General features: G+C 48.2%; 13 protein-coding genes across 13 annotated transcripts; 6 read left to right on the top strand and 7 right to left on the bottom strand.

The window, feature by feature from the left end:
* The first annotated feature begins 852 nt into the window (after positions 1 to 852).
* Positions 853 to 2,627, top strand: LY89DRAFT_189318 (uncharacterized protein). The gene is made up of 3 exons (XM_018205690.1): positions 853 to 1,122; positions 1,179 to 1,694; positions 1,809 to 2,627. The coding sequence occupies exons 1-3, from the start codon at positions 1,036 to 1,038 to the stop codon at positions 2,370 to 2,372; spliced, it is 1,167 nt and encodes a 388-aa protein (XP_018077999.1). The 5' UTR covers positions 853 to 1,035; the 3' UTR covers positions 2,373 to 2,627.
* Positions 2,628 to 2,715: 88 nt separating this feature from the next.
* LY89DRAFT_636010 (putative beta-glucosidase M) lies at positions 2,716 to 5,991 on the bottom strand. The gene is made up of 6 exons (XM_018211470.1): positions 5,403 to 5,991; positions 4,962 to 5,357; positions 4,579 to 4,917; positions 4,356 to 4,531; positions 3,772 to 4,309; positions 2,716 to 3,723 (listed from the first exon to the last, which is right to left on the bottom strand). Exons 1-6 carry the CDS (start codon positions 5,536 to 5,538, stop codon positions 2,933 to 2,935), a joined length of 2,376 nt encoding a protein of 791 aa, XP_018078000.1. The 5' UTR covers positions 5,539 to 5,991; the 3' UTR covers positions 2,716 to 2,932.
* A 1,369-nt stretch (positions 5,992 to 7,360) lies between these two features.
* Positions 7,361 to 8,480, bottom strand: LY89DRAFT_636013 (uncharacterized protein). The gene is made up of 2 exons (XM_018211471.1): positions 8,240 to 8,480; positions 7,361 to 8,190 (listed from the first exon to the last, which is right to left on the bottom strand). Exons 1-2 carry the CDS (start codon positions 8,447 to 8,449, stop codon positions 7,384 to 7,386), a joined length of 1,017 nt encoding a protein of 338 aa, XP_018078001.1. The 5' UTR covers positions 8,450 to 8,480; the 3' UTR covers positions 7,361 to 7,383.
* A 191-nt stretch (positions 8,481 to 8,671) lies between these two features.
* On the bottom strand, positions 8,672 to 9,862 carry LY89DRAFT_606554 (NAD(P)-binding protein). The gene is made up of 3 exons (XM_018210425.1): positions 9,786 to 9,862; positions 9,498 to 9,735; positions 8,672 to 9,452 (listed from the first exon to the last, which is right to left on the bottom strand). Exons 1-3 carry the CDS (start codon positions 9,794 to 9,796, stop codon positions 8,706 to 8,708), a joined length of 996 nt encoding a protein of 331 aa, XP_018078002.1. The 5' UTR covers positions 9,797 to 9,862; the 3' UTR covers positions 8,672 to 8,705.
* Positions 9,863 to 10,072: 210 nt separating this feature from the next.
* On the top strand, positions 10,073 to 11,336 carry LY89DRAFT_189530 (uncharacterized protein). The gene is made up of 2 exons (XM_018205691.1): positions 10,073 to 10,119; positions 10,276 to 11,336. The coding sequence occupies exon 2, from the start codon at positions 10,556 to 10,558 to the stop codon at positions 11,231 to 11,233; it is 678 nt and encodes a 225-aa protein (XP_018078003.1). The 5' UTR covers positions 10,073 to 10,119; positions 10,276 to 10,555; the 3' UTR covers positions 11,234 to 11,336.
* Positions 11,299 to 12,061, bottom strand: LY89DRAFT_189536 (uncharacterized protein). The gene is made up of 2 exons (XM_018205692.1): positions 11,940 to 12,061; positions 11,299 to 11,889 (listed from the first exon to the last, which is right to left on the bottom strand). Exons 1-2 carry the CDS (start codon positions 11,966 to 11,968, stop codon positions 11,364 to 11,366), a joined length of 555 nt encoding a protein of 184 aa, XP_018078004.1. The 5' UTR covers positions 11,969 to 12,061; the 3' UTR covers positions 11,299 to 11,363.
* A 93-nt stretch (positions 12,062 to 12,154) lies between these two features.
* LY89DRAFT_728376 (uncharacterized protein) lies at positions 12,155 to 12,853 on the bottom strand (the record flags this gene model as incomplete). The annotated part of the gene is made up of 3 exons (XM_018219258.1): positions 12,155 to 12,229; positions 12,276 to 12,731; positions 12,782 to 12,853. The coding sequence occupies 3 exons, from the start codon at positions 12,851 to 12,853 to the stop codon at positions 12,155 to 12,157; spliced, it is 603 nt and encodes a 200-aa protein (XP_018078005.1).
* A 412-nt stretch (positions 12,854 to 13,265) lies between these two features.
* On the top strand, positions 13,266 to 14,349 carry LY89DRAFT_680363 (uncharacterized protein). The gene has a single exon (XM_018214065.1). It carries the CDS (start codon positions 13,396 to 13,398, stop codon positions 14,320 to 14,322), a length of 927 nt encoding a protein of 308 aa, XP_018078006.1. The 5' UTR covers positions 13,266 to 13,395; the 3' UTR covers positions 14,323 to 14,349.
* Positions 14,350 to 14,785: 436 nt separating this feature from the next.
* LY89DRAFT_636018 (CaM, calmodulin) lies at positions 14,786 to 15,891 on the top strand. The gene is made up of 6 exons (XM_018211472.1): positions 14,786 to 14,916; positions 14,970 to 15,026; positions 15,073 to 15,088; positions 15,135 to 15,260; positions 15,307 to 15,534; positions 15,584 to 15,891. Exons 1-6 carry the CDS (start codon positions 14,914 to 14,916, stop codon positions 15,643 to 15,645), a joined length of 492 nt encoding a protein of 163 aa, XP_018078007.1. The 5' UTR covers positions 14,786 to 14,913; the 3' UTR covers positions 15,646 to 15,891.
* Positions 15,892 to 16,378: 487 nt separating this feature from the next.
* On the top strand, positions 16,379 to 18,006 carry LY89DRAFT_189800 (glycoside hydrolase). The gene is made up of 4 exons (XM_018205694.1): positions 16,379 to 16,620; positions 16,683 to 16,954; positions 17,002 to 17,495; positions 17,540 to 18,006. The coding sequence occupies exons 1-4, from the start codon at positions 16,589 to 16,591 to the stop codon at positions 17,864 to 17,866; spliced, it is 1,125 nt and encodes a 374-aa protein (XP_018078008.1). The 5' UTR covers positions 16,379 to 16,588; the 3' UTR covers positions 17,867 to 18,006.
* A 457-nt stretch (positions 18,007 to 18,463) lies between these two features.
* LY89DRAFT_714059 (uncharacterized protein) lies at positions 18,464 to 20,465 on the bottom strand (the record flags this gene model as incomplete). Its single annotated transcript, XM_018218100.1, has 5 exons — positions 18,464 to 19,329; positions 19,379 to 19,693; positions 19,746 to 19,956; positions 20,006 to 20,282; positions 20,329 to 20,465. The coding sequence occupies 5 exons, from the start codon at positions 20,463 to 20,465 to the stop codon at positions 18,464 to 18,466; spliced, it is 1,806 nt and encodes a 601-aa protein (XP_018078009.1).
* An 808-nt stretch (positions 20,466 to 21,273) lies between these two features.
* Positions 21,274 to 24,778, top strand: LY89DRAFT_664056 (uncharacterized protein; the record flags this gene model as incomplete). Its single annotated transcript, XM_018212744.1, has 4 exons — positions 21,274 to 22,379; positions 22,562 to 22,783; positions 22,835 to 23,658; positions 23,709 to 24,778. The coding sequence occupies 4 exons, from the start codon at positions 21,274 to 21,276 to the stop codon at positions 24,776 to 24,778; spliced, it is 3,222 nt and encodes a 1,073-aa protein (XP_018078010.1).
* A 54-nt stretch (positions 24,779 to 24,832) lies between these two features.
* Positions 24,833 to 25,888, bottom strand: LY89DRAFT_573638 (NAD(P)-binding protein; the record flags this gene model as incomplete). Its single annotated transcript, XM_018208694.1, has 1 exon — positions 24,833 to 25,888. The coding sequence occupies one exon, from the start codon at positions 25,886 to 25,888 to the stop codon at positions 24,833 to 24,835; it is 1,056 nt and encodes a 351-aa protein (XP_018078011.1).
* Positions 25,889 to 25,904: the final 16 nt, after the last annotated feature.

Here is a 25,904-nt window from a genome sequence, read left to right on the forward strand (position 1 = left end):
AGAATATTATTCATTTAGTTTGAAAGTTTGACGACGGCGAGAGTGTGAATGTCTTCAGTTGTGCAACGGTGGCGAGGCTGGAATCGATAAACACTATTATGGGTCTCAACAGGTGAGGATACTGTATGATCTGTAAGCCTATCTATGCATCTTGGTGGGGTCAAAAATTGGATTGTGGCAGCCGTGATAACCGTACTGTATTCCTCTCCTCCTCTCCAAGCAGCGCCCCTAATTCGCCATCGCCTGTCCCAATTCGTCGGGTCTTGGCAGCTCCCTCGCCGCAATGCCAAGCAGCACACCCCAGCCGACGACCCGCAAGCAACATCTCGTACAGTATCCATTTGGACGTACAGTACTCTTACCCCAAACAGGCAGCATTCAGTGTGCATGTTCAGTGTTCACAGCCCTCCAGCTGGCATGGCGCACGACTGTTGGAGTCAGAATCACTCTCTAAGAAAAGACCAACGGAAGCCATCTGGAAGCCAACTGCAGACCAAGAACCCCCAACCTCGAGGGTTGCGTAATCCTCGATGTAATCTCTGCAAGGCCGTGGTGGTTGGGGGACTCCGAGACCTCACGATGGTTCGTTCGCCGAGTGCAAATTTACCCACAACCCTTGAACCCATCGAGGATTGTCCAGTACAGTATTCCGTAAGTAACCAGCCTTAAACGAGTAACGAGTCAACCCTGCGAAATCCCATCTCGCAGCAGCGTTGGAACTTAATCGGGAATGCCTGTCACCTTCCTTTCTTCCTCTTCCTCCATTACCAGTAGCACTGCTCGACTCTCTCCTTGACGCACTGTTGGTCTGTTGCCGCCAGAAAGCAAAAGTGAGGCGCAATCTCGACATGTCTCATAACCTTCTCGAGCTTCCCCCTTCTCTTCGTCTTTGACTATCTTGGCTCCACACCCTCACTTTCGTTTTGTTCCTGTGTCTCTCCTCTCCCCATCTTCTGTTACTTGAGGGGTACACGTCCTCAAGTCCAAGAGCAATATGCATCGCAAAGATATGACCATGTCGACTATCATGAGCCGATGCTGGCAAGGCAGAAGGAATTGGATTGCAGCTCTGATAATACTGCTTCTGGTCTGGACAATCTGGTTTCTGAATCTACCAGTCATGTTGGTAGGTCTTACCTTGAACCCAGACAGAGATATCGCCGCTAATAAAACAATAGAAGGACTCAGCAGTGGTCGCGGGTGTGACAAAAGCAATCGTACACGGCGAGGCTCCTCTTCAGAACAATGCGCCTACGTCGGCGATACACTTCGATGCCTCCCACTTCCCAACTCCGACTCCTTCAGCTCGTCCCCCTCCTCCGCCGGTACAGAATGCGACGGTAGACCGTCCTTTGATCCTCTACGCCTTCTTCGAAACCCCAGGCGCCCGAATCAACCTCGAGTTCTTCATCAAGCATGCCCTCCACGACGCCGCAGATTTCCTCTTCGTCCTCAATGGCGAGACAACCGCCGCCAACCTGCTACCTAAGAAAGAAAATATCCGGTTTGTGAACAGGAAGAACGATTGCTATGACTTGGGCGCATTCGCAGAGATCCTTACCACCGACGACATGTACAAGAACTACAAGCGTTATATTCTCATGAATGCCAGCATTCGCGGTCCGTTTTTCCCATACTGGAGTAATCAGTGCTGGAGTGATGTATATTTGGACAAGCTCAATGACAAGACAAAGGTATGTCGTCCAGATTTACTTCTTACGATCCTCGTACAATTGTTCCACTAAAGACGTTTTCCGTACAATGTGCCACTCCGCCATTGTCGCACAATGCTGACACCTAATTTCCAGCTCGTCGGTATGACTATGAATTGCGAAGCCCCCGTCCCACATATTCAGTCCATGTTCTGGGCTCTCGATCGCGCTGGCCTCGAAACCCTTCTTTTCCCTTCCGAAGAATTGGTCGAGACCTTCATTGCATCCCTCCCAGCCCACGATAGCAACCAACCCGTACCCGAGATGTGGAGTCCAGGAATCAATTCTTGCCCCCATGAGTATTGGAAGGCTGTTGCGGTCGAGGTTTATTCTACGGCATTGATTGAAGCAGCAGGATACGAGGTCGATGCCATGATGTCTGCATACCGGGGATTCGGAGATGCTCTGGCAAGAGGAGAGACTGTTGATTTAGGAGGTGGACCAGTTGAGATGGGTACATTGAGAACTGGGACCGGATACGAAAGCATCTGCAAAGAGAGTCTAGACCCCTTACTCGAGAAGCAGTATTGGGGAACGACCATCCATCCTTTCGATACCGTCTTTGCGAAAACGAATCGCGGTGCTAATATGGGGACAGTCGAGAGATTGACACAGTGGACAGCAGGCAGAGCATATAGCAGTTACGACGTCTGTCGATGACCAGAACCCAGCACATATCAGGGCGGGTGTTTTGATTCTTTTTGGGGTTTCTTGCCAATCGATATTGATGAGACTGCATATACTCGGCGTTGGAATGATTTAAGAGAGCACCAAGCATAGCATGGCATGAGATACCAGATCTGAGCACCGAGCGAGCGATGTTGGCTTTTTTTGGGTCGTTTTTGGACGGTCTTGGCGTCTAGAGTATTAGAGTACGAGTAGTTAATGCCTATAATGTGTAAATGTCAGAGAAGAGAATTCGAGAGCAGGCGTTTTTTGTAGTTGAACATGTCTGAGCAGCGATCTACATATTGTTTCCTTTACAGCAAGTGCTGGTCGTCGTGTTTTTGGCCTTGATTTGCTTTTGCTTTTCAAAGCTTGACCTTTGTGTTCAATTCTTCTATCTTTCTAGCCTTCGCGCTTACTTAGTTTACTGTTAGCTTTTCCCCTGTCCTTGACTCCATGAAGCTCCTAAACAATCACAGGGTGCAAGAGAACTGGACGAGAAAACGGACCATCACTTCATGATTATCATTCTAGTAATCTATGACATTACATCCTCAAATCGTCAATGTCCCTACCAACGGCAGATCCCGACTACTAGCCCCAACATAAATCGGATAGCTACCACTTTGCAACACCCAACTCTGTTCAGTCACACCCCATTCACTCAAATCCCTTCTCAGGAGATCAAACTCAACAGTCACGTTCGACCCAACTGGGATATCAACCTTGCTGAATCCTCTCAACTGCCTCACAGGTCCTCCCGGTATCCCAACATACAACTGAGCAATCTCAGCAGCGTCAACACTTCCCGTGTTGGTGATAGTCGCGGTAACTTGCGCGACGACATCCCACAACGAGGCGATTCCACCTTCGATAACGTCTGCGGGCGGCGGAAGATATGATGTCGACACACCAGCCAGTTTCTCAATCGTCAACTCCGAGTACTCGAACGTTGTGTACGTCAAACCGAAGCCAAACTCGTATCGAGGAGTCACGTTCTTCTGGTCGAAACCCCGGTAATCAATGTACACACCCTCGGTGAAGTTGTCTTGTGGGAAAAGTTGGAATTCTCCCTCTGGAAGTATAGGCTCGCCAGCATTCACGTAATCGCTCTCGTTCTTGGCAACGGTGTATGGCAGCTTCCCAGAGAAAGATTGGTATCCGTACAAAAGCTGGACGAGCGCTCGGCCAGAGTCTTGACCTGGAAGATGGGCAAAGATGACCGCTGTGATGTTGGGATGGTCGATCCATTGATCAACGAGGCGGACACCGGCGTTGTGAATTGTTACGATTGTGTTGCTGCAGTTTGCTGCTACATTTTGGATCAAGGCGTCGGAATAGTCATCTGTTTTTCGGGTTAGCAAGTGCTTTGTTTGGAGGGGGCGCAACTGACCATGGAGTCCAATTCTATCGCTTCCTTCGGTGGCAAATGCATTGATGAATACGAGGCAAGCGTCTGAGGAAGTATCTATTGCAGGGTCGTTGTCGTAAAAGTCCCAGAAGAGGGAAGTTCCATCCAAGTACGCTTGCTCTTTGATTGCATCAAAGGGTGCAGAGATGTAAGCAGGGGCATTTGCACCACTTCCTCCTCCACTGATGATGGTACCATTAATGGCGATTTGAGGTGGCGCCGTGGTGCTGATGAACGGGACGTAAGTCAACAAGGATTCGAAGCCGAATGTCCACGTAGCGATAACGTCCGAAGGGCTTGGAACATCCATTTTGTTAGGCGCCACAGCATCATAGCCAAAGATAGAGAGGAGCTTTGGTGATTTGAGGGGAAGGGCAGAATTGGTGTTCTTGACAAGGACATGGCCCTCCAGCGCACCATTGAGGAGCACGGTCTGTGATGATGGATCTCTGGCATAGATCGGCGTATGTGGGGTACTGTAGTCGAGTGCCATCCCAATGCCTTTTTCTGGGAAATCGACCTTGCCCAGTCAATATGGGAGATCAAGTATAGAACGACAAACTTACATCTTGTCCCATCTGGTACCAAGCAGAGATGAGACGAGTTGCCATGTCAGTCACACGAGCCTCAGTTAGACTTCCATTGTTCACAGCAATCGTCAGATTTCCTCCATTTACACCCCAATAAGTAGACTCAGGCATCACGACGTCCAGACCGGCAAGTGCTGAATCGAGACCAGTGTCTGGGCTAATCAGCAGCGGTCTTGAGTTACTGGTAGAGATGACTTACGCTGAGCACCCCAATCGCTGACCACAAAGCCCTCGAAGCCCAGCTCTGTCTTTAGGATGCCATTCAGTGTCTTACTGTTCTGACATGCATAGGAATTGTTTATTCGATTGTATGAGCACATGATGCTACCAGTTCCTGCATGGACAGCATCTGTGAAAGGCCAAAGATAGAGCTCGTGCAGGGTCTTGTCGTCAATATTGGATGACACAGCAGCTACGTCTCCATCTGGAACCCTGTTCGTCTCTTGCTCATTACCAATATAGTGCTTTACAGAAGTCATTACGCCTGCAGTCTGGATCCCCGAGACCGACTCAGCCGCAAGTGCTCCACAGAGATATGCTGCAAAATGTTAATTGAGTTCCTTGGACTTCTGGTAGACTCACGGTCATTGCTGATACCTTCCCAATTTCTTCCACCTTCCGCTACCCGCCCAAGAGGTCCAACGACTGGACCAAGGGCAACATTAACGCCCTTTTTCTTGAACTCTCCTCCCATGTGCAGGGCCCTCTGGTATGCCAAGTTGCGATTCCATGCGGCACCAACATGAACTCCACTGGGCCAACCATTCACAAAGTCGGTAGCACGCAAACCATTTCCAGCATCTGACAAGCAGACTCCTGGCCAGTTGAGTCTTGGTACTGAGCCAGTCTCACCGGAGCAACCTGTCATTGGGGTGTAGCCGACTGTGATATTGGCCTTCTCTTCCAAGGTCATCTGCGATACCAAGGCTACGGCTTTGGCATATGCTGTGGCCCATGATGCGCTTCCTGGCTGAGGAGCTATGCTACGTTAGCAGGGCATTGGCGCAACAAGATGTCACATACGTGATGGGTACACAGGTGGAGATTGGCCATAGAAGTAGCTGTCTTCTGTGATGTTTGCAACAGCTGTAGCGGATTGGAACAACGCCGCGGAAATCAGCGTGGCTCGTGCCAATTGCTGTGTATTGAAAGACACCATGATGAGGGCTCGAAGCTTAGACGAGGTTGAAAGTTTGTTTGGTCCTGGTTTTAGTTATATATGGCCTGCGAGAATCAAGCTTGTTAAGCTTGCCATCGGAAATGAGATGCCGCTCCGAGCTGCCATTTTCTGTCGCCTGAATGACGGTGTTCAATGGCTGGTGACGGCAGGAGTTCGATTGGTCAATTCCTTCATGAGGCTACTGAGTCGGCATGGTTGAGGCTAATGATGTTCATGACTGGGAGACCCTGGGCCATCAAAAGGCCCAAATGTTCGCCAATACCTCGCGGAGCTGGATGGAGAAGGGCCGATTGAATTGGCTTCTAAGTGAGGAGTTCGCAGTGCGTGTGCAAGGCAGAGATCTTGGAAAGCGGTGACATGATGGACGTGATGATGGGGAAGCGGGGCAGATCTACTCTTTTGGGGTGCAGAAGAGGAGAGACGAGGAGGGAGATGCATGGGGAGGAGAGGGGGAGAAAGAGGGGTGGAAGAGGGGAGGGGTGGAAAAACAGAGTTCAAGAAATCACGGAATGTGGATGACATGCATGCATGCATGCATGCAAGCAAGCTACCAAGGTAGCAAAGCAGCATCGGGAGAACGTCGGGTTTGCAAATCCTAGTCATCTCGTCTTTCTCCCCACACTGCATACCCGCATTCCACCCGCATGTTGATTTCAAGCTTCTTTCCCCACAATTCGGCTGTTCGCGAGAGATGATTCCGATTGTAAGGTGGACAACATCCATGAACTCATAGCACACTTTTGCTCTCTCTCCACTTGGATACCTCATGATTGGATCGTTGCGTACAACATTTCCATCGCCGTCCACCTCAATCAACCTCGGCCGAAAAAATATCCTGTCGGAAGACTTTCCTCAGTTCATCCCATCTCCGAACATAAATTGCTTTAACCACGAATATAATCGCGAACCTTCACCTCCGCTCGCCGCATGATTTCAAGGTCTAGATCTTGGACCGGCAGCTGCACATAGAGCCCCACGACTTGTTAAAAATTGACCTCTGGAGAAAGTGTGGATATCCCACCATCAAAAAATGGAGTTGAGAAAGGCCCGATAACTTGGGCTTCGTCTGCACTTTTGTTTGACTTGAGGTAGAAGAAAGATTTTGTGATGACCGATCACGGAGAAGTCTTATGACAGCGGCCTCCAGATCCACGCGTTGTCGAAGGGCAGAGAATCTCATGATGTGGAACCATGACTCGTTTTCTGCTTCCTAAACTCCGAACTCTGACTGCAGAATTGCAGACATTTTCATTTTGGACTTGATTTGTGGGGTAACGCTTCTCTTTCTTGCAGCTTTTACTTAGCCATGTCTCTCCTAAAGAGGGCCAAAATAGAAGTATCTATTGTCCCACCCAGTTCGCTGGACTTCAGCTGAGATCCCGAGTCCAATTTGCATATGTCTCTAGATCCTTTTGCTGCCCAAAATAATATTGGCCTCAAGTCAAGCTGCCGTTCGAAGCCGAATCTATTATATTGGATATCTCGATGTGGAGATGAAAAGGAAGAACAATGAATTCTTGAGCGAGAAGGCCCGATGAGCGCTTCTCTTGCTTGACCTGTGGATCTCTTCAGCTCTCTCCTGGACTCCTGATTCCTCAACCAGGAAATCCAGCTCCTCTTTCCTGCGTCAAGCTCTCCAAGAACGCCTTCAGCACCAGCACCTTCAGTGCCGCAGCTTCTGCTAGATACGAGGAAAGCGGATGACTAGTCTGGAAGATATCATGGTGGAGGCATAGGCACAAGACTTGTCAGTTCTTCCATGACCTTGTTGCAGCCAGTGAGCATTATGACAGTCCTCTCTGCTTCTGAATATGGCAAACATGTTTATTTCTTCCTCTTCCAAACATACATGCCTTCATCCTTTCCAGCAAAGCTCGGCATCGCAATTCTGCAAGTCATCTCCCAGCTGGGCATTTCCTTTTGAAAGTACTCCTCAACCGTACAATCTGCAAACCCCGTATATCGGTTGGCATTCTGTGTCCCCACTACGACCACGATATCTCCTCGGTAGGCCTCCAGAACTCTCTTTGTAAAGGATCCAGCTGTGACCATATACACCATTAGTAGAATCCTTGCTTTGCTTCCTTGATTCCTTTTGAGGAACTCAACTCCATCACTCTTCACCGTATCCGAAATCCACATAGTTCGGTACTCGCTCGCCATGTTGTCTACAGCTTGCACATCGACCTTCATCCTTCGCAACATGTATGTCCAATAGCCATTCCCACTCGCCATGTCAATCACGCCTTCAGCCCCATGTTCCTTTGCCAGCTCGGAAATGATATACAAAGCTTCGTAACTTGGCACAACGCATCCAAAGTGGTGGTAGAACATGGGCAGGATAGGATGGGTCATCTTCGCATTCGTGGGATGTGCGTACGATTGATCTGGCAGCGGGCCAAGAAAGGATGCCATTTGGCAGGACAGGGCCCAAAGGTCGTAGTATGGATTGATGTGTGCCTTTGACTTGGGTGTCTTGGCTGCGCAGGTGCGTCTGGATTGCAAGTATTGAGCGACTATCTCTCGCGGAGAAGACTTCTTTGCGTTCGCAGCAAATGCCGTCAGAGCTTTGGAAGTATCGGTAGTGGGAGAGAAGATGGAGGTGTAGGCCGTTATGTCTGTGGGAGGAACCTTGGTCAGTGAATCTTCTGCTATTGCGAAGTGAAACAGGAGTGGGTACCTCAATCTGCTGGCCATGGGATTGGTATTTATATTTCAATCCTCGAGCTTCGAGCTGCGTTTGGATTTGGGGAAGCGTCATCGCGAAGGATTCCGCGCGATAGACATAATTGTCCTCCTCTGGGAGATTGAAAGTCTGCCGAATCGTTTTGATGAAGTCATTGTCGATTATCCCATGCCAATTGTCGAAGATTTCATCTGCAGACGCCATGCTGGAATGTTGATGCTGGGATGAATCTTCGAGGCGGGAGGAAGTCTGAACCCGCTCGACCCAGCAGCGTCATTGACCCCACCAAAGTTCACTACCCTTTTAGCGGGGTTTGGTGTAGCGAGAAGCCCCTGAACGAGCATTGCAGTCAACAACAACATGTTCTTCTTTCAATTGCATACTCTTCAATGCTTTCATCGCAACCAAATCTCTACATTTTTCGGTCTATCAACATCCACTCATGCCTCCGTCTGCTAAGCTATTCCATCTTCATGACCTGCGACACCAGTTCCACAACAGTCTCCTCGAAAGTTCGATACTTGATTCCCAATTCTTGCGCTGCAGTGCTCCCGTCGAGACCATGGCTCTCGTCAATTGCTTGTTCTTCCTTGGAAACTACATCTTTCAACTTCTCAAAATTCCCAGCAATAATCTTTGCAGCAAGGCCATATGAGTATGGTTCTGGTGCCGCTATCACAAGCCTTTTATTCCCAGCCTCTGGCTTCAACAATGCCTCAACATGAGCTTCTGCCAAATCCCTCACATCTACCCAAAAAGGCACCCTAGCAGCTGGAAGGCCACCCCCTTTTGCCACCTGCCAAAGCATTGCATTGGACTCGTTCAGATGTTCAACTTTGTCGACAGGATGTACCACAGGACCGAATGTCATTGGTGGGCAAAGAGTAACAATGTCAAAGTCGGGGCTTTTCTCTTTCATAAAGTTCCAAGCTTCAAGTTCAGCAAACTTCTTGGAACCACGATACGCGACAACAGCGCTTGTGGCTGAATCGCTGGCCCCATCGTAAGTCAATGGGTTCCAGTCTTGAGCTGTGTAAATGAAGTAGGGTGGGGCTTTGCGGTGAAGGTCCATCACCGCGGCGAAGGACGAAGTGATCACGATTCGTTCAACTTTGCTGTTGACTGATGCCGATAGAATAGCTCGTACGCCATTGATTGCAGGAATTATGAGCTCTTTCTCATTGTTGGTGGTGTTGTATCTGAAGGGCTGCTAGCGTGAGCTCGAACTCGTTCTCAACCTGGATGAACCTACACTTGCAACATGGATGACTCCATCTATGTCTTTGATTGCATCTTCAAAGCTGCCGCCACTCTCAAAATCCTGTACTTCTACGAAATCCAACTTTGAGGCTTGCTGTGGCCTAGCTTTGATCATTGCTTCACCTTTCGCTTTCGATCTCGTTGCCCCTCGAACTTTTAGACCACGCTTGAGTAGTGAATCAACAACATGCGCTCCAACGAAGCCAGTCGCTCCAGTGACAAGTACATATCTGGATTGAGTTAGTGCGGGGTATTTGACATTGGACATGCGCATGCTTACGAGGGAGCCATTCTTCTCAATTCTCCTTGTGTGGAGTGGGACTCTGCAGTTGAGCTTTGTCTGGATGGCTTCTGGAAATATATAAAGCTGCTCGGCGTGAACGCTTTGAATAAAGTCGTCATGTGGCAGCAATCTATGTTCGCGTTTAAATCATACGAACTCGGTAGTCTTTGCCCCGAACCTCTTGGACTAGCCTTTGACTACTGTTAGGAGTGTTCAAAGGAGAGCGTAAAGGCAGGAGGAGTAAAATCCGCAAAGACTTTTTGCTGAAATGTTCCATCTTCCGTTGGATTCATAGCATTCCCACTGGTTTACCCAGCTTACAACGAAAAGGGTAAGTTTGTAGTTCAAACTTCTGCTTTGTAGTGGGAGCATATCAATTGTTTATCACTGCTTTGGTGATGGAGAGCTTTGGGTGTACAGATTGTCCTTTTTTGAAGGTCCTTAAAACCGGAGAAGAAGCTGGCACTAAGCAACCATGCCAAAGAAGGTAGCTTCCACGAAGTGATCCTCTCAACCCCACCGTGATTTCAAGCACATCCTTTCAATCTGGTGTGGAACGCTTCCAAATTACAATGCATTGGCTTTTGAAGGTACCACACTTGTTTCATTCAACCCACCAACTAGCATTTACTTGTTGAACATCTTTCAGCTCTCAAAACAACGTCCCAGATCAAAGACAGCTCAGACCTTTGAGATGAAGAACTGCCCCTAGAGAAAGATTTCACAGAAGGAAATGCGATCATATAAGGAAGGTTGCTGTCTTCGTCATGGCAATCAATAGCGAATATCTTCTGTTCCTTCTCTGGCTACAAGTCAGCGGTGCTAAGTACCTCATCTTGATCCGCAACTCCGCCTTCCTAATCCCAATCAGGATGTCTACCCCCTCAGACGAACATTGGCTGAATCGTGGCTACAATCCCTTCTGCTGCAATACATGGAAGCCCACAGTCTTCCCATCACCGACAAAGATGCCAACATCCTTTCCACCAGAGACCGTACTTCCAACCACAAGGCCATCTTGGACGGATCCGTCCCTTACCCGAGTGGGCGCGGAGTACTTGAGATACGCTGAAGCAAATGATCATCCTAGACTCGATCATCTGCTCGCATGCATCAATGAGAAGAAAGTCGTTGGTCCACCGGCCGCGCCAAAAGATCGGGACCTCGTGGTAGTGGCACTGGACTCGGCTCCATGGATGGTATACCTTGGTTATCGTGATGGCCACACACTGCATACATACCTGGTGCCTTCCAACACAAGAGATGGTTACCTGATGGAGATCTGCCGTGGAAATCAGCTTGATGGGTTTAAACGTGCGTTCCCTTCGTATGTGGATCGCTTTTCAGAGCGGAGTAAAGGCACAATTAGGTTGAAATGTGAGGAGCATGGCAACAAATCTCAGTGCTGGTTCTTCGAGCGCAAAGAACTAAATAGCTCTGCTTGAAGGGGACTGGTGGATGAGGGGGCCAAATGAAAGGCCACAACTGAATGATTGGTGTTGGCAAGGCGAATGTATCGCGGGGCTTGTCATGGTAGCTGTGGATAGACCTTGCAATTGAACCATTTGGCCTGTCTCAATCCCAAGCTCTACGAGCATTTTCTCGATTGCGGTCCATGGCCCATAGTGTATTGAGGTCCAATACAAAGGCATCAGCAACAACGTAGGCCCTCCTTGATATCTCCTTGAGCATATGCAAAATCGATAGCTTTTGATCCTCTGACCATGATCTAGCACCAGCTACCCTCAGGGGGAAGAAGAAAAGCACACCGGCGAGATTGGTAGTATCAAGTGCCGTGTGTATTCCAATCAGCAGATGTGTGACATGGGATTGTATGATTTGGAAAGGGAGGCTTGCTGGGAATAAGAGATCAAATTGAGGACGGTAATCAAAAATTCCGGACAAGTATATAGAGGTAGCGTGGTAGTAAATCGAGGAAAGAAACAACCAGGGGTCGTCACGTGGGTCATTGGAGAGTCGTTCGACATGCCTTTCGTGCCAGTCCTCTAGCATTGCTCGCAAGAAATGACCTTGAGATACTAGCTCCATCAGATGAAGTTCATCAACAGACTTCAAACCAGGTTTGACCGCTTCCCAAACACTGTATCGAATTAGCAAAGGCTTGGATTGATTACCGGGAGATGGACATACTTGCAGCTCAATGAAGAACAAGAAAGCATCAAATCGAAAAGCTCTTCTTTTGGATGACACCGAGGATCGCTGCTTCGTAAGCACTCTGTTACAAAGACCCATTCCGGTTGACTGAGGAAGCTGGGCTCGGAGTATATGAGTGAGCGGCAAATCTCGAAGAGGCGCACAGAAAGGAAGAATGATCGACCAGGACCACTAAGACATGCTTCAGGCCCTCAGAATTGAAGAATGCTGGAAGTGCCATATAGGATATGCTTGACCCATCCTTGGCCCGTCACATCGTACATGAGCTAAAGTCAAATGTTAGCAAGTATGATGGATGGAAGAGTCACTGACTTCAAAAAGGCCCAAGAAGAAGGTAGTCCATAATGCTGCATGACTTCTTCGAACATCTGAATGTTGCATATCTGATTTGAAACTCTTGATTGCAGTCTGATATGATAGTAATGCGCTTGCTGTGATTGCTCTTCGATCTTTGAGAGACGAGGACGTGGTTCGTAGATCAAGAGACCCAATTGCCAATGTAGCATGATAAAGACTTGGAGATGCTTGGAACGAAGATATGATTCCACTTGTGTCAAGATGCTCCCCAGCGAAGTCATTCCTTTCCATGAAGACTGTGAAAAATCGAGCAAGAGCAATGTCCTCTTCCGAGCCCGGAGCCGGCGACGGATCAGCTACGAGATCAGATCTCGTATTGACGAAGACGAGGTTAGCGCAATTGTTACTAGCTTGAGGCAGACATTGAATTTTTCTCTTGTTGCAGTAAAAACACGGCCGCGAACCCACGCACTAAAAGAGTTAGAATCGAGCGCTGAAGTGGCAGGGTGACATGCACGAACCTTGATACGGCGTCTGGCACAAGCTTGGCATCTCGTCTTCAGGTTACGACGATCCAATGGTCCAAGCACCATCTTCAAATGAGTCGAGAGATCGGAAGCAAATGATCCTCTTCAAGTCCACATCGAAAGAGGAATCAAAGTGCGCAACCAAGGTGATAGATTGGCAAAGAAGAAAGCGAAGAAAAATGGGTTGTATGCTGTCTCCACATCGAAGAATGCTTTCTAAGATGCTTGTCACTTCGTGTTGAGACGTACTTCAAAGGACGGAGGACTGAAGTTGAAGCCTGGCGCCACAAGACTATGCCCAAAGTGGAAGCATTCGAGCGCACTTTGCACGTGATACACTTTCTGCAACTCCCATTGATGGCAGAGGAGTTGCGGGTTGAGAGTAAGATCAAAAGCCGATCTCTGAAGTGGTGATACGAGTTGTAGTAACTCAGTTGGGTAAGTATCGAGCGCCGCGACTCTCTTCGATGATATAAATTCCAGGATTTCTCGTTCAGCAAGCAGAGGAGAGAAAAAGATCACTTGCCAGGAGGGAAAAGTCACCTTATGTCAACCGATCCTTCGTACCCATACTGTCTCCAGAATCGCTTTCACTGCCCTTCTTCATGATGAACTTCTTTCTCGAGGCTGCAAAATCTTTGCCAAGACTGTTCCCACTTCTCTTCTTGAGGAACGGCCTTTCCTTTCCTGCACCAACAGGACCATACAATACAAGTCTCGTCACTGTAGCCCTCACCGACACTCATCGTTCAGACCCTTTCGCACCAACCCAACAATCGCGAGTATTGATGATCTCAGTCTTCACTCCGGTCCTGCCTTCGGCTTGTATCCCACTACTCTCATCATATATGGAACCCACAACAGCGGCCTTCGAGGATGCAAGACTTGAAGCATACGGGTTGCCATCTGGGGTTTTCGAATCGCTCAATCTGCAAACATGTCAACAAGATCCTATCAACCACAAACAGTTTCCTTTGCTTCTCTTCTCTCCAGCAGCAGGGACGACTCGCTTATTCTACAGTGCCATAGCACAACAAATCGCAAGCACTGGCTATCTTGTGGTCACAATTGACCATCCGTACGATGCGGATATCGTCGTCTTTCCTGATAACACAACTGTTTTTGGTTTGAACTTCACTGACGCGCAGATCCCCTTAGTGGTGGACACTCGAGCCAAAGACATCTCGTTCGTCCTCGACATCTTCTCCAAAACCACGTTGCATCATAGCTTTCATGGTAGAGTTAAAGCTGGAGTTTTTGGCCATTCTCTAGGTGGAGCTGCATCTGCACAAGCCATGTTTACGGACCCTCGATTTCAAGGAGGCCTGAATCTTGATGGAACGTTCTTTGGCGATGTCGTCGAGAAGGGCTTGGATCGACCATTTCTCATCTTCGCACACGATGGAAAGAATCTGACGAATGATCCGAGCTGGGACGCAACTTGGCCGAAATTGACAGGATGGAAGAGGGAAATGATGTTGGCAGATAGTGCGCATTACACCTTTTCCGATCTCCCTGATGTGGTTGATCTTTAGGATTTGGTGGGATGCTGCCAATTGAAGTGGGAGACATACTTGGGAGCATTGATGGAAGACGAGCTTTTGAGATTGTGACAACATATACAGAAAGCTTCTTTGACAAGATTTTGAAAGGAAAGAAAAGCGAGATCTTGGACGGTCCTGACAAGAGGTACCCAGAGGTCACCTTCGGCGGATTTTGACAGAGCAAACAGGAGGACTGAGTAGGAGGACACAAGTAATAAGATGTATAGCTAGAACACTTTGAAAATGTCCGAATCCAACAAATTTGAACAACACAATGACTTTTCATGATGAATCACGTCAAAGAAAAGCAATTCAAAGCCAGATTTCCAAAGCAGTAAAGTTTTCCAAGCCGCTCGGCTCGCACCGACCCCTATTGGCCGCTTAGGCAGCCCCACAGACAATTTCAGGGGTTCAGGGGCTTTCCCTCATGTTTCGCCTCATCCAAACTAACACCTGATCGACGAAGGGCGTGTTTGAAAATATTTGAGTCTTCTTCCAAACTTTCCCCTCAAGACTCAAACCTTCCTCAAAAGTTCCGTTCATTAAGATAGCATAGCATTGCACAGCCCCACTACCCTCAAAATGGTTCATCTATCAACCCCAGCAAGAAGACATAGACTGACACGTGATGGATACAGGCGCGATATTTATCAGAAGAAGAGATTGCAATTTTGAAGCACGAATTCGATCAATATGTAAGACTTCCCTGCTAACACTCGAGTACATACTGACAGGTTGTAGGATGCGGACAAAGGAGGTCAGTAAGGTGAAATTGACTCTGAAAGTCGCTGACACATGCAAAGGAAACATCACAATCGAGGAGTTCGGCCGTGTGATGAAGAAATCAGGGCAAAATCCAACAGACGAAGAGCTCGCACAGATCATCAAAGAAGTTGATTTGGACGGCGATGGAACTATCAACTTTGATGGTGAGCTCAACTGCCCGATCAAGTGTTCTCCTAGTTGACCCGCCAGAATTCATTGCCATGATGACTGGAAGAACGAGAGCTCCGCCTCAAAAAGAAGAAGAATGCGACCCGGAAGCAGATTACAAGTCTGCTTGGAAAGAATTTGACCCGTCACTGCACGGGTCGATCTCTGCTAGTCAATTCCGTCAGATGATGGCTGGTCTGGGAGAGAAGGTGACAGATGTTGAAGTTGATGAGATAATCAATTCCGTTGATGGAGAGGACAAGATAAGCTGTGAGGGCTTCGAGCAAAGATGGAAAGCAGAACTGACCAAGAAACGCAGATCACGAGTTTTCTGAATTCATGAAAAGGAAACAAGTGGACGACATTGTTGGAGGCTATTGAAGAGGGGAGTGAATTAATGGATGCAAGATCATGAGTAACTGAGAAGCTTGACAGCTTGGGAGGTCTGGGAGCATCATGTGACTCTTTAGTTGGCAGCCCTTTCCATTCTCGGTGCGTTCTAAGGAGCTTCGAAACCAGATTTTCTCGGTCCCTGCTCTAGTCTAACTTCGCAGAGATTTGACAACTTCCATCTATTATTCTTTTATCGGTATCAGAGCGACACTCGTCGGAGTTTCAAATCTTTCCTAGCACGCATTTGACTTGTTCCCTATTCTGCTTTGGTGCAATCGATATGGTTAGGTGCCATTTTTTTTTATGTATCGGAACTCCAATATCCTCGTGGAACATTCTCGTTCCAGTTTTCCTCAACATTGCTTTAATTACCTCCTCAATCGCAGATGCCGAAGTTTTGGCCGCACCACCAGATCTTCACATATATCCCACCTTTCGATTTTCCATATATCGCGGATCGACCTCTTGCGTAGCTCGTATCAACATCGTGGTTAAGTTGTCGCTCACCTGATCAAGTCTCCATCAGCGAATCATCGTACCGAGCGTTGAGCGTGGACCAACCAACCGTGCTCAACCGATCTTCAAGTGAACACACAACAGATAACGATAAACATTTGGATCATCTGCCAGAACATAGTATATCGGTGCTCCATCATTATTGATATAGCCAGCCGAGGTGAGTATCACGATGTTTTGCGGGAGCCTGTTTTTCCTATCCGCGATTTGCTTTGTGAAATCTATGCGTTTCACGATTCATACAGGAGGAAAGGAAACAGACAAAGAACGAAGTCATTTTGAAGTTGAGATTGTTTTGAGCGAAAGATTAAGCTTGCCTTCAGCTTGTAGTCAGGCTGGCTGCAAGTTGAGCTTTTCGCGATGACGAAACTCTACGCTCTTGAGAATGCTGTAGTTCTTACATCAATCTTCGTACATGCAGTTTCTATTGAACTCAATCTGTCCTCAGTTGGTACTCTACACCGTTCCCAAAGAATTTCTCGATACGTCAGGCACTTACAAGCACAAAGATTCTATTATGTCGGTTACAAGAACAATCGCAAGCGATTTGATGAGATTTACAACGGAAACAGTACTGGAGGAACACCAGGACAACTGCCCTTTCCTCCTTATTACTGGTGGGAGTCTGGAGGGCTATGGGCTTGCATGATCGACTACTGGTCATACACTAATGACACGACCTACAATGAGGTGATTGAAGAAGGATTGCTGTATCAGGTTGGCCCGAATTGGGACTTCATGACACCGAATCAAACGCTTGGAATGGGAAATGACGACCAAGGCGCGTTGAACTTCTCCTTTCAAAAAGATGCTAAGCTGATGGTCTAGGGTTTTGGGGAATGGCAGCTATGACTGCGGCTGAATTGAACTTTCAGAATCCACCTTCATCAGGAGCTCAGTGGTTAGGTCTTGCACAAGCTGTGTTCAACGAATTTGCAGCAAGAGCGGCTCTCGAGAAAGATTATTGTGGCGGTGGCCTTCGTTGGCAACTGTACTTCTGGGAAGATGGCTGGATGTACAAGAATGCTATCTCGAACGCTTGCTTTTTCAATCTGGGAGCACGTCTCGCCAGATATACCAAGAACGATACCTATGCTCAGATCGCAGAGAATACATGGGAATGGGTCACGGAAATTGGGCTTTTGGAACTGCAGCTGTACAGTAATGTCTCGAGCATTTTTCAAGTCAACGGGAAAGGAGCTGGTGGATATATTGCGTGGGATGGAGCGACCGTGGAAAGCAACTGTACAGGCATCAATGGAATTCCGTACACATACAATGCGGGCATCTTTCTCCTTGGAGCTGCCACAATGTACAATTATGTCAGTACACTGCGAGTTAAAATTACAGGAACTAATGAATTCAGACGAACGAATCGGCTATCTGGGCCAATCGCACTCAATTGTTGTTGAATGCCACATTGAATGTCTTCTTTCCAAATGGCATAGCTGTTGAGGTCAGTTGTGAGGGGATGAATGGCACTAAAGCTTGCGACACAGACATGCTTTCGTTCAAGGCCTATCTTACTCGAAGTTTGGGAGCAACTACCCAGATGGCTGCTTTTACTATCAAGCAGATCATGCCAGTCCTTGCAACTTCAGCTGCTGCTGCAGCTCTTCAGTGTTCAGGGGGAGCGAACGGGAGGATGTGCGGACTTCAATGGACTAAAGGAGCGGATTGGGATGGCAGTTAAGGAGCTGGATAGCAAATGGCTGCGATGGAGATTGTGATGAGCAACATGATCAATCTTGCCAAAGCCCCAGTGGCCAGTGACTCGGGGGGCACAAGTATTGGGGATCCAAGTGCGGGAACAAGGCCACCGATTGTCACCAAAGAGATGGTTCTCACAGAAAGGAAAGCTGACACGGCTGGTGCTGCAATCTTGACAGTTTTGATGATATCAGGGATGATGGCTCTGTTTGTTTGGATGTGTAGGAGGGAGACTGAAAGCGAGAACAACTAGACGATCCAGAATGCTTTCAGTGTTCGACGGTCAACAACGCTGCGCCTCAACATTGGCTCCCACATCAAGCAGAATCTCTGGCGATTATCTTCATAACTCCAACAGTTTCTTTCCCTTTCTTTCCTCTTCGCACAACACTCCTAGAACTGTACTTACAGCCACGTGACAACAAAACCCAGTGCAACTTAGTCAGCTTTGCTCTGAGCTTTCACCTCACAATCTTCTCTCATGAACCAACGTCGCGCACTCGGAATCATTCAACCTGCAGTCTTGGATTTCGAGAGAGCGCAATTAACGACCCCACCGCCATTTGCTATCATTCTGCAATCATGGGCTTCCAAAAGCTGTTCGAAGATGACCCTCCAAGTTTGTTGCTCCTCTTGCTCTTGTGTTTCTCAACGAGACTCGCTGATGCGGCGGCAGAATATCAGGCAACCAATGGCTGACTGTCGGGCTAGTGAGAAGAAGTTTGAACGCTGCCGCGATACGTATGCCCCTATTTGCGATTATGCTACCAAAGCACTCCATCATGAGTTCGAACTCTTCCTTCCAGACATCTCTTTCATGATAAGATATCCCGTCGACTACGCAATATACCGTGATGTGCTTCGGTACGAGCTCAACCAGATTGAAGAACAATTGGCAAATGTCAACGAACGATAGCTGTTCGAAGTGTCCTTGAAAATCCGAGAACCAAATGGGAGCGGACTCCGCTATGCAATCGTTTTGTACCAAACTCAGCACCAAGAAGGCGACCAGACTTCTCATTAGTCCCCGTGGACCAATGAGGTCGTCGTCCGCAGCTACATGTTGTCCACAGAAGAATGCCAGAACCAGATTCTCACCATCCGAGCGACGAAGAGCATGAGTTAGGGTTGCACAGACGTGGCTGAGGGGCGATATCTTGGTGATTTGGGACCGATCTGCACAGCCATTCACGAGAACAACACCAGATTCTGGTATCTGCAGTAATTGCTGCACCTGGGATGTTTGAAACATGGTTGCTGCATGTGCAATGGCGTCGCTGTCGATCGAGTGACCACGCCGGATGATAATTTGCTCGTCGTCAAGTGCTTCCAAGTGGTGGACATTCATCATTCCCAATAATTGCTTTGGGGTCAACGGTGTGCCTGATTCGGACGGTGGCGATGACTCTTTCGTTGAAGACTTGTCTGTCTCACTTTGATCGGGTTCTTGCCAGGTCAGCGGCATACTTTCAAGCGAAAGCGGTGTTCAACTTACTGAGATACTCCATCAGAAAGCTGAGTAGACTATTCTTGCCGGAAACTGCATCTAGGGCAGTTTGGAAAGACTTCTGTTGTTTTAGGATCTCGTCAATCTTTTTCTGTAAATCTCCAACCCCTTCTCCAGTCTGGAGCGCGATTGTGTGGATTTGTGTTGACGTCCTGTGATTTTCATGGATAGTTTCATGCGAGCTGACTATGATGTTGTCCATGATCTCTTCAGCACAGATTCGAACTCGTTCGGAAGCACTGCGAACCGCCCCGAAGAGATCATCGATATCGAAACCCCTCAAAGGGCTCATTGCTTTGGCGACTTGTGGAAACACGTCAGTAGTTAGAGACATAAGTTGAGAGGGGAGACTTACGGAAAGTTCCTGGGGTTAGTCTGTCGATCAATAGTGGAATTGTGCGCAAGAGAGTTTTCTGCAGCTCTCCAATCATTCCATACAGTCTCCCGCATCCTGGTCGATCTCGTGGAATGCTCTCCGCCTTACCATAAGCCATCATGATGACGCTGGGGATGTCTTCAAATGCGCGGAGGATCTTGTCGCGATCCTGGGCTCGATGGCGAGCAAGCTACACAAAGACTCAGTCATATCAAACACATGTCTACACCCCAGCTTACGCTAAATATGACTGCAAGTCCACCTTGCAAGACACAAAGTGGCATATTGTTTGGAATCCCCACCAGTCCAGGAGCAAAAACATCGCCCACTGTCCCCAAAGCTCGCCACGCTTTTCGATGTAATCTTTTCCCACGTTTTTCGTCCTCGAACACAGCAGCATGCGCTCTTTCTAGCTCTTGGAGAACATCATCCCATGAGCATTTTAAAAGATCGAAGTTGAAGTCTGCTTGGTCCGGAACCTGTATTTGAAAGCGCTTTAGGGTTTGCTCGAGGTCACTGGATGAAATTAGTTCTTTCCTCAAGAGGTTTCTGGTATACCTACGAGATGTCTTTCGATTCATATTTTGACATTAACGTGTTAAAGTACGACTCTACTGCAAATGCCTCGTGAAACTTGGCAGCTCGGTAGTCGATGAAGTCTCTCGCAAAATCAGTTGGTGAAGGCGATGCTGCAGCCATCTTGACTCTGATTTTGGCCGAAAGAGGTGTATGTTTGCTGGCTTTGGAACTTGCAGATCACGTTCAATGAAGCCTCGTGGTCAAGCCGGGGATTCGAGAAGTTGTTCTCGCAGGCTAGCAATAGCAGATCTCCGACCTCTGGAAGTGGGAGGACGGTTTCACCTAGTAAAATCAAGCGTGTGTGCCTTGGCTGATTTTTGAAATCGTGGGGGTGATTGAAAGACCCGTGAATCAAGTTACACAAATCTTTTGCTCTCAACCTCAGCCTTACACCACCCACACCTTTGGAGACCCCATGACTTGTGTAGGCAACCAGTCTAAGGGCAGACCTTAGGATTAGATGGTAACCAGTTAGATCTGGTTTCTTTATCCGACTCAGCCCAGAATATTTTCCAACGCCCAGCTGGTGTACAGAACTGCGGGGTAGTCATAGCTCGCTGACACACATGCCTCACTTTTGCGAGCCGTCCCGGACGGAGAAACAAAAGCCTAACAATGCGAACGCCCACAACGCCCGGCTACTATGACAGCACCCGCATAGCTTACCTTTGCTTACATTTGCGAGCTTCACTTCTGTCAACCCTTCGCCAATCAACAGGTGATGGAGGGACATTTTTGAAATCCTTCATGAACTGGTGCGCCTCAAAGAGACAAGGCTGGAGACTGCATGAAAGCGGCGCAAAATCTGTCACAATGTTTATACAGCCTCGAGTCCTCCAGCTCGCCTCGCTTTGGTGCAATCAGAAATGGAAAGTTCTCCACCGAAATCATTTTGACACCAGACGGCAGTTCGCTGAAATTTGTCAAAATGGAGTCTGTCAATAGCAATAATGCGGCGGTTATCTCAGATCTCAGAGAGCAGTTGAGAAGGCTAGAGTCCAGGCTTGTGAACATTGAAAGTCATGGGAAGCCTGATTCCGCGAATGAGGTTCAAGGTTTCATCGAAGTGGACGATTCTAATTCTGGAACGCATGGCGTGGACATCGATCTGACCAACGTCGACTTTCTGCCCAAGGTCAAGAAATGCAACTTTACAGATTTCAAGAATCGCTTCAGCGAAGAAGATGGTCGCAACGCCGTCGATGTTTTAGTGTCAGGGAATCTCTTTGAGCAAGAGTATCGAGAAGTGCAAGCACTGCGTGAGAAACTCTTTGAGCATGGAAAAGCCAGCGCCCGAGCATCAAAAAGGGAAACCAAAGCTCTAGTTAAAGAGACAGATCGAAGCAATGACGCCTTGCGCAACGACCAATCTGATCTTACCTGGATTCGGCGCATCAGGCTTCAGGCACCTGCCCTCCTCCAATTGCTTGCCAGGGTACAAGGAGAGTCCTGGTCCAATAGACCTCGAACTTACGATCGCCCGTTTTGTACTCTCATCCACTTCCATCCTCAAGTCAAGGTAGCTTTGGCGGAGCTGGAGGAGAAATGGGCTACCCAGAGCGATGGCCAACACACTGACAGTGCTGGACTGACGCCAGGGGCTGACGGTCGTGAAGGTGAGGAGGAAGATGGCCTCGACGATAGCCAAGCGGCATTGGAGATCTTGCGGGTTTACGTCAAGTTCATTGATGAAGAGGTCATACCCGAGTCACATCGATACAAGAATCTGGACTACAAGAGCGACGAAAAGATCTTATTCTCCGATCTCTGTTATTTGTTCAAGCCTGGCGAGTACATTTACATGCAGCTCGAAGGTGAGCTGTCAACAGGCCATGATTATCGGATGGGACAGAGAATCTGGAGAGTTTACTTCGTCAACGATGCCATCAGGAACTACAACTTGACACCTTCAGATCATCGCAAGTACTCCGCCACCGAAACGAGTGAAGATGACTGCATCTTCTTCACCGTTCACGCCTATCACATTGATTATACGGGTGACGAGTTCTGTGTGGTCACGAACACCTTCAGGATGTATGTCAAATCCCTATACTAATTTACTGTTTTCTTGTATGAGGGGTCTGGGGGCCGGGAGCCGGGAGCCGGGAGCCGAGCAGAGCCGAGACATATTGCCAACGAGAGCTCTTGAGACAGCTCCCGGCTCCCAGAGCCCCTCACTTTCGTTTCGATGTTTTACTATGCTAATTCGTTGGCAGAAGTCCATTTGAGAAATGGAGGCCTATATATACCCTACCGATCTACCCAATACGATTCAATAATAACCATGAAACGTATATGGATACCGCCCAGAGGATTGGCGACCAAGTTCTTCGTTTCGTGGAGTCAAAGCATGCCTTTTACAACGGCTGGACCATTATGCGCAATCCAATAGGAGACTTTGCGACAGATGCTAACGGGGTCGACATTAAACATCCCGAGTAAGTGATGATGAGCTCTAAAACCTGACCAGAAGCTAACCAGATCATCAGGTATATCAATAGCGAGGTCATGGTGGACTTTGCAGAAGCTTTTCAAGCGTGCCCGTCTTGGAGACCGCAGAGAACAATCCTGAAGACTGAATTTACCAACAAGATTCTCATTTCCGATGAGTTCGCCATCCGCTCATGGTCCGGCAAAGACAGGGCCAATTTGCTGCGAGAAACGACAGAGATCATCCCGTATCGCACAGGAGTGCATCACTTGAAGCGGAACAAATTCGTGCTGGAAGATCCTTTCCTGGCTGCTGTGGCTCAGAATCACCAAAGAGGACAACCCACGACCACACAATTTCTCCGCCATGAAGAAAAGATTCTGATCAATTGTCGGGTATTTGCTTACGTCTTTGGGGAGCGAAAGTTTGCCCAGCTTGACGTATCAAGATTGACTCTATCTGCTCGGAATTTCGAAGCTCTCAAGGCGTTGAAGATTCCGCCCAAGACCAAGCAGCTTATACAAGGCTCTGTTCGAGGCCACTTCCTCCAGAAAGAATCCGAGCGAGGTTATGGAGACCAAGGACTCTCTCTAGATGTTATACAAGGCAAAGGGACAGGATTGTTCATACTCCTACACGGCGTCCCAGGTGTTGGTAAGACGGCGACTGCAGAGGCTGTAGCTCAAGCAAATGGCAAGCCCTTGTTCAAGATCACCTGTGGTGATATAGGTCTTACGCCAGATCAGGTCGAGACTTCCCTGAGAGCAATATTCAGGCTTGCGAGTATATGGGACTGCATTCTCTTGATGGATGAAGCCGATACTTTCTTTTCACAGCGATCAAAGGGGGACTCTGCAATCACCAAGAATGCACTAGTGTCAGGTAAGTCTCTTGAGAGTGGGAGACATGAACAAAATGACTGACATGGCTAGTGTTTTTGAGAGTTCTAGACTACTATACGGGAATTCTCTTCCTGACAACCAACCGATCAGGTGCACTCGATGAGGCCTTCAAGTCACGGATTCATTACAAGATCTACTATGCGCCATTGACAAAAGAGCAAACCATGGACATATGGAGGCTCAACATCGAAAGGCTTCGCTACATCAATGAGCAGAGCGAAGATAAACGACCTTTGGAAATCGTGGACTCTACCGTCATGAATTTCGCGGAGCTCCAATTCGACGAAAGTAATCATCGCAAAGCTGGACAATGGAATGGCCGGCAAATCCGTAACGCTTTCCAGGTGGCAAGGAGTCTGGCATATTACGACGCCTTCAATGAAGCCGAAGTCAAAGATGTTGGTCTGGATGAGCCCGCTCGGCCTGCCGTCTTGGATGTGAAGTACTTCCACATGATGCACGAAATAACAGAATCTTTTGATCACTACATGTTGGAGGTGTTCTCGGGAGCGAATGATGGAAAGTTAGCTCTGGAAATGGAGCATCGAGCAGACCACTTCACAAATTCTCGAGTGCATCGATCGACAGCAGCACGGGAAGAACCCGACGACCAGTACAATGGCTACAACCCAAGATCATCATTTGACCATAGCCAAGTTCAAGAGTTTGGTGGTCGACCAAGAAGTACAAGCCATAAAGGGAGTCGCCCATCTATCTCGATTCCAGGAGCTTCACAACGATATTCACCGAATTCACTTGCACCACCGTTGAGTGCTGCCTACGACGAGGAGGCCAATATGGATGACAAGTCTTCAGGTACTCTATGGTCGACTTCGCCTAGACCTGGGCAACGACATCCATCCTTGGCATCTGAATGGCCTGCGACAGAATTCAGAGGAGGGGTTGACAGCGACTACGCAATTCAAGGGTCGAGCAGTGGCTCTAGATTTGCTGCAGGTGCACCTGCTCAGTCTAGGACTTTCGGAAGGGGTGGCGGGAACTATGGTCTTGGAAGAGACTCTCGCAGCCATAGCAGTTTTGATGCTGAACCAAGCTACAGAATGGACAAGAATGAGCATGGGAAAAGAGAACGATCGTGAGGTTACAGATAGTCTCTGATATAATTCATTCAAATTAGCAATCACAAAACTTGCTCATTCCGCTTTCCATCCTAGCCTTTTCTCAGCAGCAAGCAGATCTGCCGCTGTGTCCACCATGCATTTCTTCAAATCAATGTACTTGATTCCAAGAACTTTCTCTGCCTTTGATCCATCAGGGGTGTAGACGGTGTCCTTGAAGTCCAAGCCAGACCCAGGTGTTCCTTCAGAAACACGGCCTCTCAGCTCTGGAATCGCCTCCCTGATTGCATCCGCAGCAGACTGATAATCAAAGTGCTGGCCAACCAAGAATCTTTCTCCAGCAGCTTCATCTTTTTCGTAAGCTTTTAGATGTGCTTGAGCATTGGTTCTCACATCCGCAAAGCCACCGAAGTCAATCGGAGGTACTGTTTTGCTGCTTCCATTGATGAGCTTCCAGATAGTCTCTGTCGATTCGTTAAGATGTCCAAGGTTGGTGATAGTATTGAGACTGGGCCCAAAAACCCAAGGTGGACAGATGGTCGCGAGAGTGAATCCAACTTCAGGGTTGGCTGACATCCAATTCCATGCTGCATGCTCAGCTAGAGGCTTTGAAGCACAATAAGCAAAGCTGCCATCGGTTGAATTGGCAGCCTCATCATAGGTCGCTGGGTTCCAGTCTTTCTCAGTGTAGACGTAACCAGGTCTATATCCTTTGCTGAGGTCGAAGATCGAGGCGAAGGAGCTGGTGATTACCACTCGCTTCAGTTGTGGGCCAGCATATTCAGCTGCTGCCTTGAGTACATTCGTTGTACCGTTGATCGCTGGCTCAAGAAGGTCTGCTCTGACATCTTTGGGCGTTAAGATGAATGGAGATGCTGTATGAATGACTCCTGAGACTCCTTTGATCGCTTCTGCATATGCAGATGGTGGTGAAGCCAGGTCTGGAACGATGTAGAAGGTGAGATTTGATGAGAGTGGTCCTTGAGCAGCTTTGACTTTCTCGATCGATGAAGAGGACCTAACTGTGCCTCTCACTTTGTAGCCTGCTTCGAGAAAGGCGTGAATGATATGGGATGCCACGAAACCAGAGGCGCCGGTGATGAGAATCGTTTGAGAAGAAGGGGAAGACATGTTTGTGAATTGCTGA

The sequence above is a fragment of the Mollisia scopiformis genome, assembly GCF_001500285.1.
Source record: "Mollisia scopiformis unplaced genomic scaffold LY89scaffold_2, whole genome shotgun sequence".
In the NCBI taxonomy this organism is placed as follows: domain Eukaryota; kingdom Fungi; phylum Ascomycota; class Leotiomycetes; order Helotiales; family Mollisiaceae; genus Mollisia; species Mollisia scopiformis.

What these genes read in the sequence shown, in the direction of transcription:
- LY89DRAFT_189318 (XM_018205690.1), top strand. Translation starts at nt 1,036, where the DNA reads ATGCTGGCAAGGCAGAAGGAATTGGATTGCAGCTCTGATAATACTGCT. An exon ending in TTTCTGAATCTACCAGTCAT is followed by an intron (nt 1,123 to 1,178) that starts GTTGGTAGGTCT and finishes ATAAAACAATAG; the next exon opens with AAGGACTCAGCAGTGGTCGC. An exon ending in AGCTCAATGACAAGACAAAG is followed by an intron (nt 1,695 to 1,808) that starts GTATGTCGTCCA and finishes CCTAATTTCCAG; the next exon opens with CTCGTCGGTATGACTATGAA.
- LY89DRAFT_636010 (XM_018211470.1), bottom strand. Translation starts at nt 5,538, where the DNA reads ATGGTGTCTTTCAATACACAGCAATTGGCACGAGCCACGCTGATTTCC. An exon ending in CAGCGATTGGGGTGCTCAGC is followed by an intron (nt 4,532 to 4,578) that starts GTAAGTCATCTC and finishes TGATTAGCCCAG; the next exon opens with ACACTGGTCTCGATTCAGCA. An exon ending in CGATAGAATTGGACTCCATG is followed by an intron (nt 3,724 to 3,771) that starts GTCAGTTGCGCC and finishes CCCGAAAAACAG; the next exon opens with ATGACTATTCCGACGCCTTG.
- LY89DRAFT_636013 (XM_018211471.1), bottom strand. Translation starts at nt 8,449, where the DNA reads ATGGCGTCTGCAGATGAAATCTTCGACAATTGGCATGGGATAATCGAC. An exon ending in CCCATGGCCAGCAGATTGAG is followed by an intron (nt 8,191 to 8,239) that starts GTACCCACTCCT and finishes TCACTGACCAAG; the next exon opens with GTTCCTCCCACAGACATAAC.
- LY89DRAFT_606554 (XM_018210425.1), bottom strand. An exon ending in GAGTCATCCATGTTGCAAGT is followed by an intron (nt 9,453 to 9,497) that starts GTAGGTTCATCC and finishes TCACGCTAGCAG; the next exon opens with CCCTTCAGATACAACACCAC.
- LY89DRAFT_189530 (XM_018205691.1), top strand. Translation starts at nt 10,556, where the DNA reads ATGGCAATCAATAGCGAATATCTTCTGTTCCTTCTCTGGCTACAAGTC.
- LY89DRAFT_189536 (XM_018205692.1), bottom strand. Translation starts at nt 11,968, where the DNA reads ATGCTTTCTTGTTCTTCATTGAGCTGCAA. An exon ending in TGTTCTTCATTGAGCTGCAA is followed by an intron (nt 11,890 to 11,939) that starts GTATGTCCATCT and finishes AATTCGATACAG; the next exon opens with TGTTTGGGAAGCGGTCAAAC.
- LY89DRAFT_680363 (XM_018214065.1), top strand. Translation starts at nt 13,396, where the DNA reads ATGAACTTCTTTCTCGAGGCTGCAAAATCTTTGCCAAGACTGTTCCCA.
- LY89DRAFT_636018 (XM_018211472.1), top strand. An exon ending in TGGAACTATCAACTTTGATG is followed by an intron (nt 15,261 to 15,306) that starts GTGAGCTCAACT and finishes TTGACCCGCCAG; the next exon opens with AATTCATTGCCATGATGACT. An exon ending in TGGAGAGGACAAGATAAGCT is followed by an intron (nt 15,535 to 15,583) that starts GTGAGGGCTTCG and finishes CAAGAAACGCAG; the next exon opens with ATCACGAGTTTTCTGAATTC.
- LY89DRAFT_189800 (XM_018205694.1), top strand. Translation starts at nt 16,589, where the DNA reads ATGCAGTTTCTATTGAACTCAATCTGTCCTCA. An exon ending in TTGAACTCAATCTGTCCTCA is followed by an intron (nt 16,621 to 16,682) that starts GTTGGTACTCTA and finishes ACAAGCACAAAG; the next exon opens with ATTCTATTATGTCGGTTACA. An exon ending in CTGCCACAATGTACAATTAT is followed by an intron (nt 17,496 to 17,539) that starts GTCAGTACACTG and finishes TAATGAATTCAG; the next exon opens with ACGAACGAATCGGCTATCTG.